At 41.7% G+C, this 7,617-nt stretch overlaps 1 protein-coding gene across 1 annotated transcript; it reads left to right on the plus strand.

Annotated features, from left to right (window-relative positions):
• Positions 1 to 1,569: 1,569 nt before the first annotated feature.
• LOC119479430 (cilia- and flagella-associated protein 251-like) lies at positions 1,570 to 4,986 on the plus strand. The gene is made up of 6 exons (XM_037755010.1): positions 1,570 to 2,297; positions 2,352 to 2,802; positions 4,401 to 4,513; positions 4,629 to 4,700; positions 4,795 to 4,849; positions 4,946 to 4,986. Exons 1-6 carry the CDS (start codon positions 1,875 to 1,877, stop codon positions 4,984 to 4,986), a joined length of 1,155 nt encoding a protein of 384 aa, XP_037610938.1. The 5' UTR covers positions 1,570 to 1,874.
• Positions 4,987 to 7,617: the final 2,631 nt, after the last annotated feature.

A 7,617-nucleotide genomic window follows, 5' to 3' on the forward strand; every position in this document is an offset into this window, starting at 1 on the left:
TACAAAGAAACTAAGTAAATCTGCACTACACTGAACTATACGGCATTAAATAATGTGAATTTAACAAAAGAATCTCTGAGGAAAAGTGTGACTAAAACATAGGAACGAGGTGGTTGGATATACATGTAGAGAGAAGGGATATGGATAGTGTGAAAGGTGCACCATGGTGCTGAGTTTCAGTGTGCCAGAACTCTATTGAAGGTCACATAGTGGAGCAGGGCTATTGAAGGAGCCTTTACTGTAAATAGCCGGCCGGGCCACCTGTCAATCGCACCAGAGGCTCACACCGAGAGAGGCGGTGTCATCATTTTCTGCCTCGAGGCATGTCGGCTGCATGTGCAGACATGTAAGTGAACATGTGTCTCAGGTCTCAGAGTCATTTTGATGTTAACGCTCCTCATTTCACACAACCAGCAGTGCCACTGACTCAAACTGTCCTTCATCTGGCTTCATAATGAAAACCTTGTAATAAAAACACGCTTTACTGCAAATATCAAACATTTCTTTGGAATGTCCGTTGCTGCAGACGGCCATCATCTCCATTTCCTTCTATTTACATCCATCCCATACATCATCCTGACATGTTCTCCTCTGCTTTGGGACTGGCGAGCAAATATCAGCTTCACTGTTGAGACTGTTTCTGAGATGTTGGTTTAACCCTGTGATAACACCATCAAAAGGTGTATTACTCACTAATATTACAGTTTGTAATCATTTTTATTGTATTTGCCACCAGTGAAGCTTTTATGACTGTGCTGTAAAGTTTTATGACATGCAGTCCTGAGTTTCAGCCAGCTTTAAAAATAGATTCAATTACACATTCAATCCATTTTCAAAGGGGTCCCTTGACCGCTGACCTCAATTTATGTGAATGAAAATGAGTTCTATGGACGAGTCTCCCCTTTACAGACATGCCCACATTATGATAATCACATGCAGTTTTGGGGCAAGTCATAGTCAAGTCAGCACACTGACACACTGACAGCTGTTGTTGCCTGTTGGGCTGCAGTTATGATTTGATCATATCTTTTATGCTAAATGCAGTACCTGTGAGGGTTTCTGGAAAATATTTGTCATTATCTTGTGTTGTTAATTAATTTCCAATAATAAATATATTCATATTATATATTAAAGCAAGCGTATTTGCACACTCTCATGTTGATAAGAGTATTAAATACTTGACAAATCTGCCTTTAAGGTATATTTTGAACAGATAAAAAATGTGCAATTAATTTGCAATTAACTATGGACAATCATGCGATTAATCACGATTAGATATAATCGATTGACAGCCCTAATTATAATAAAAGTAGTATATAACAGACATAGAGTGCTGCTCTCCTGAATACGTTGAGCACTATGACAGCAAAGGTTATATCAAATTAAAACTTCATAACTTCTTTAATGTCAGTAGTTGAACTTCTTCCTCCCTCTCATTTCCATATGTTCTTTGACCTCTCTTCTCCCCTCCCTCCCTCCTGCGGTCTAACCCCCCCATACCCGCATAAGCACACACCCACCTCTCTAATACACTGGGTTAAGGGCATCAGGAGCATTCTTCCCGGGACATGTGCCCTTGTCACTCACGCATATTACCCAGTTGTGTTTCCACTGTGTCCTCTGTGTTCTCAGCACAAGGCTGGCACACTGCTCCGTTGGTCTTGTGAGCTCGGCTCTCCTCTCCACTTCTCTCTGCAACTTGGAACAAAACAGCTGAACAATATCACTGAATCACCTTCAGCTCTGTTACTGTGGATTTAACTGTTTTTTTTAAGTGTTAAGAACCCATCGATTGTTTTTGTTTTTGGTGGAAGAAAACCAGGTAGAGAAGTTCATCCAGTGTGGATTTGTAGTTCTGAACTGTGTCTTCCAAAATGTCCCCTGTGAAAGGCTGGGTGTTGGGCCTCCTGCTGGTCCTGCTGTGCCCGTCCCAGGGCCCGCTCTCCGGACTGGTGAGTGCCCAGGACGTGGCCGAAGCAGAGGAAGGCCTCCACGCCAGACATGTCGAGGAGGTCGTGGCTGAAGAGGGCGACGCCGCTGAGGGTGATGATGGCGCAGGTGAGGAAGAGGAACATCTAGCAGAGGAGGAAGATGATGAAGAATCGGATGATGAAGCAGAAACCGATGAACTGGAGGAAGAAGGGGAGGCTGAGGAGGAGGAAGAGGCTTTGGAGGAGGAGGAAGATGAAGAAGCTGCTGAGGAAGAAGAAGAAGAAGCAGCTGAGGAGGAGGAAGAGGAAGAGGCTGCTGAGGAGGAGGAGGAGGAGGAAGAGGATGAAGAAGAAGAAGAAGAAGAGGCTGCTGAGGAGGAGGAAGAAGAGGAGGAAGAGGCTTCCGATGAGGAAGAGGAGGATGATGCCGAAGAAGAGGAAGAGGCTGCCGATGAGGAAGAGGAGGATGACGCTGAAGAAGAGGAAGAGGCTGCCGATGAGGAAGAGGAGGAGGAGGATGCTGAAGAAGAGGAAGATGAGGAAGAGGGGGAGGAGGATGCAGATGAGGATGAGGAGGATGACGCCGAAGAAGAGGAGGCTGGCGAGGCGGCAGCAGATGAGGAAGAGGAGGATGATGCTGAAGAAGAGGATGAAGAGGCAGCAGCAGATGAGGAAGAGGAGGACGATGCGGAAGAAGAGGAGGCTGATGAGGTAGCAGCAGAGGACGATGAGGTAGCAGCAGAGGAGGAAGAGGACTCTTCTGAAGAGGATGATGATGCAGCTGAAGGAGAGGAAGCAGGTGATGCTGAGGATGAGGAGGATGAGGATGACTCTGAGGAAGAGGATGCATCTGACGCAGAGGAAGATGACGGTATTCCCACTTATTTAATATATTGTTTTTCTTAAATGTGTTTTTAACATATATACAGGTTATCAAAACACTAAACTCTGCAGTCATTTTGTATAGTGTATAACACATTATTATATTATTGTATTAACACTGAGTGTAACAGTGTCCTGACATTGTTAGACTGGCTGCAGCCACCGTAAGAACACTGTCACACATATCAGTCCTGAAATAGACTGGCTTATCTATGAGGTAGCTGGCACCCAGCAGTAAACTATTCATGCCTTTTGTTGAACCAATGTGGCTATTTTGAGACCCCAAAACAATTACTGATAAAAAACATTTCAATAGAAGCAATATTCCAAAAGAAGAACTTATTTATCTCTAGACGTTTCGGTGCTCATGCTGTTCTTTATTCTTTACGATGCAACTGCAATGTGATACATCTATCTACACAAAACCAGCTTATTATTCATCTAGTTTGCTCATGGACCTTACGTCTTACTTTTGTTATAAGTAGGGGAGAGTGGGGTGAGTTGAGCCAGTTTTTACTTGTCTTTAAAGTTAGGGAATGACCGTGATGTCTCCAAATAAAACATGTCCATATAATTTATTTTAGGATGCGGTGCATCATTGGGAATAATCACTTTGGATCTAAAATAAACAGTTTTCAAAATAAGACTTAAAGTGGTCTCGTGGCTCAACTTGCCCCCAATGAGGGCTAAGTGGTCTTGCATCGCCCTGAAGGGGTTTATTTCACAAAAATGACCCGCTAGCTGTACATTATCCTTTACGTATCCACCACAGGGCCTGCTACTCTTATTAGGACAGTTCAACCCCCAGTGGACAAATAGAAATAGCAGTGCATTTTATTGAAAAAGGAATTACTTCTCTGCAATTTTCACACTTTGCAAAGTCATCTAGTGGACTCTTTGGCAGGCCGTTTTTGGCCCTCAGGCCGTATGTTTGGCCATGTTCAGACCTGGCATTAACATGCGTTCGAGTGATCAGATCTCAAGTGGACAGTCTGTTCCCACCTGGTATTAGAATGCGTCTCCAAATGCGTCTTGAGTGACCACTTGTGATCGGATCTCACTTCCCCGCTCTATATGCAAATAAACACGTAGTAAACACACGGCGCTCCCGTCTGCCGGTCTATTCACATGAGGAGCTCAGAGACCCGCGGATCCCAGCGGGACGTCAGTTGAGTAGACGGTCCTTGATGTGGCCCAGGACACATTCACGTACACACTGCTCAAAGAATGTGGCCAAATGTCGCCCAGACCACCTCTGAATGTGGTCTGAGCGATCAGATCTCAATGCGTCCTCAATGCGTCTTGAGTGCGTTCACACCTGTACATAGAGCTGTCCACTTGTGATCCGATCACTGAGGACGCATGATAATACCAGGTCTGAACAGGGCCTTAACCCGTGGTCTTTATGAAGTATCTCATCGTTGTTGAGATATTTCAGTCTGGACCAAAGTGGTGGACAAACTATTTAATGGTGACTCTAAATGACAGACATTTGTGTACTGCAATTTCTTGCTACTTATTGACAATAAGCTGATTCATCGGTGTAGCTCTATAAGCCTAATTTGGCGTTGACTCTGTTGACTTTAGATGGGCCTGAAGATGATGATGACGCAGCAAATGACACAATTGAAGAGGAGCCCGCCGCCGACATACTGCAATTCCACCCTGGCTCTTTGTGTAGCGTTTGCGCCATCTGTGAGGTACGAGACTTTAATGGTGTAATCAATAGCCTGTGCTCATTTCAAATGACCTCCTCTGGAAATGGAGAGTGAAATCATAACTGTACATTGTGTGACTCCTCCCTGCCTCTTTTAGCACTGCTCTAATAGCTGCGAGAAATGCCCCTGTGAAGAGGGAGATGAGTCGGATCACTGTGAACTCTGCCAAGTAAGCGTCTGCATCAACACTGTTAATACTACACATTAAAGGCAACGTTTAAGTGGGACAAGAGCCTCCTCATTTGAACCCCTTTGTCTTTCAGGAATGCTCATCCTGCTACATTTGCCCCATACTGTGTGACACAATTTGCACACCAGGTAAATACTGGCACTGTGTGTGTAGCATTGTTTATTTGCATATTTAGTCCACTTTCAGCCTTTCTTAAATTTTGTATGTTTTGCTTTTTTTTTCAGGTGGCCTTGTTGATGAGCTAACTGGGGCCCTCTTTCAGTAAGACATCTTACAACACATGGATATTTAATTGTATTCTTCTACTGTATCATTATTTAAAGTTGCAGTAGGTAGAATTGGAGCAAATGTGATGAAAAAAAGTTATTTTTATAAAACACACTATATTCTGACAGTAGTGAATGAGACAGGTAATCTGAAAAAAACATGTGCCTCTGTTTCCTCCGGTGCTCCTAATGGCATCTGTAAGATTTCACAGACCGGAGGAAAACAACCAATCAGAGCCGAGCTGGAGCCTTGCCGTCTCTGAGCAGCTGTCAATCACTCTCAAACTCCGATCAAACGGCCAAACAGTGCTGATCAAATATGAATCAATATTCTGTTACTGCAATGTCTATTTCTCAAAAGCTCAGAAAGTTTGTGACCCGGCAGCCATGTTGAGATCAGTTGAGGAAATACCAAGCACTGCCCACCAGCCGGAGGAAATTTTCTCATTTTACAGCTAAACAGTACGCTACAAGATGTTTCTGGAAACATTTGAGGAGAGAAATAGGCATTACAGTAACAGAATATTGATTCATATTTGATATATTTGATCAGCGCTGGCTAGTTTGACTGATTGATCAGAGTTTGCGAGTGATTGACAGCTGCCTCCGTTGAATGAACAGCCAATAGTAACGCTCTCTCTCTCTGAAATGACCTGTGATTGGCCAAAGTAGATTTTTTAAAGCCTGAAAACAGAGCCATGAGGAGGTGCAGAAGTCTAGTTTTCTCTTAGAACACTTAAATTACAATATGCTGAAAGGTTATTATGTAATTTTTGCCCAATGATGCCAAAAATATTCTGCCTACTGCAGGTTTAATGATACAACAGCAGGTAGTCATATACAGTATTTGGAAATGCAATGTAGGTCAGTGTTGAATTGTCTTTGGTCTTTGGTTTGCAGGACTGTTGCTTCTCTACTCTGAGCAACTTGTAGACTGCGCCCTTTAACGCCACCCTGTGGTTGCACCAGGTACTGCGCCCAGGATTGGAGCTGTCCGGCTGTTCATACCTCTCCAGCAACACGAGGACTGTCATGAATCTGACAGCTGACAGAAATACAAAAACACGTTTAGGTTTTAACTCATTTTTATTTTAGAAATGTTTTTAACCTGCCTTGCAATGAGAGCTGAAAAAAAAACTATTTTCTTTTCCTTTATTTAATTAACTGCCTACTGTACATTTTCAATGCAAAATGGGTGATAATACAGCGCTAAGGTTATTTTATAATTTAAGATTTCTTTTTGGTACAAGCATTTTTTAAAAACAGTTTTAGTTGGGCAAAAATGTTAATAGGTCTATATTAGTGGCAGGAATCTGTGGCCTTTGAATGCACTAGAGAGATGAAAATGACGTCTATGGACAGTCATGTAACTTGCAAATGTTTAATAAGCACATTGATTTTCGACACTGAATTCAATTTCACGTGTTAATACAAAAATAACATATACAATGTTACCAATTCTCATCTGTTAATAAGTTTCTTATCTGTAAAACTTGGTTTAATGTAGCCGACATGTACATCAGGTTGTATATCTGTCTGAATTTGCTTCCAATTAGCTGTTTTTGCTATGTTTACTTTTAGTTTTCTATTTCACATTGTTTACTGACTTCTAAAGTATTTCTAGATTTATTGTTTTGGGCATATACTCATGACTCTGGCCCATTAAAACTGCAGTTGATGTCAAATTAAAAAAAATGCCAATAAGTTGGATAAACAGGCCTATAAAATATTATAAAATACAACTGTTTTAACTCACAACTGTGCATATAAAGTCGGATATTTCCCTTTATCTTATGGGATATACATGTTGTAAATTCAGAATGATTCATAATAAGGTTTAGACTTTTAGTTCCAAGTATGGATACATGTTTGTATGCTGAGGTAAAGAGCAGAACAATTGCAGTAAGCTACATGTATTGCTGTTTCTTAAATAAATCCCTTCTGTTCACCCTTTCACCTATTTATTCTTTTATCTGTTATAATCTGGTATTTTTTCATTTCCTGGTCGCCCTAAGCTTATATTTGTAGGCTAAAGTGATTTTTCCAGCACAAGAAATATTCACACACAAATTGAATTAGCATTTCTGAAGTGTCACTTAAAAGATTTGTGATTTTGATCACGCCAACTTGATGGAAAATAAATGAAGTCAATTGTTCAGCAGTGAATCACACGCTGATTAATAAACGAGCTGCAGATGCGAGTGTTTCTCTAAAGAGAACCGAGTGAACTGTCTGTGCTCTCCAACTCTCTGGCGCAAGGTTTGGTTTTCAGCTGAGCTTCTGTCCTGTGTCAAGGGAAAACAAAGTTCTTATTTACTGTATTTGTCAGTGACTCGGCAAAAAACAGGAGGAAAAATCAATTGAGTGTATTGTTGAATCAACACAGACAGAGACAGGACGTTGTGCCTGGGAAGCGCTGACCTTTTCACAGCAAAATATTGATAGTGCAGCAACAAGGTTTATCCTTTTTTTTGGGGGGCTATGATGCCTCTGAAATATTTAAAATTAAGGACATCTTCTCCTCATATAAATGTCTCTTGTGAGTCCATTCATTCATACACTCTACTTCGATCAAACTGTCATTCTATTGTGCCCATTCACAACCTGTCCTTGTTGTTGTTTTGATAGAA

Source organism: Sebastes umbrosus, chromosome 20, assembly GCF_015220745.1.
Source record: "Sebastes umbrosus isolate fSebUmb1 chromosome 20, fSebUmb1.pri, whole genome shotgun sequence".
Taxonomy (NCBI): Eukaryota; Metazoa; Chordata; class Actinopteri; order Perciformes; family Sebastidae; genus Sebastes; species Sebastes umbrosus.

What these genes read in the sequence shown, in the direction of transcription:
- LOC119479430 (XM_037755010.1), top strand. Translation starts at nt 1,875, where the DNA reads ATGTCCCCTGTGAAAGGCTGGGTGTTGGGCCTCCTGCTGGTCCTGCTG. An exon ending in TGACGCAGAGGAAGATGACG is followed by an intron (nt 2,803 to 4,400) that starts GTATTCCCACTT and finishes TGTTGACTTTAG; the next exon opens with ATGGGCCTGAAGATGATGAT. An exon ending in GCGTTTGCGCCATCTGTGAG is followed by an intron (nt 4,514 to 4,628) that starts GTACGAGACTTT and finishes TGCCTCTTTTAG; the next exon opens with CACTGCTCTAATAGCTGCGA.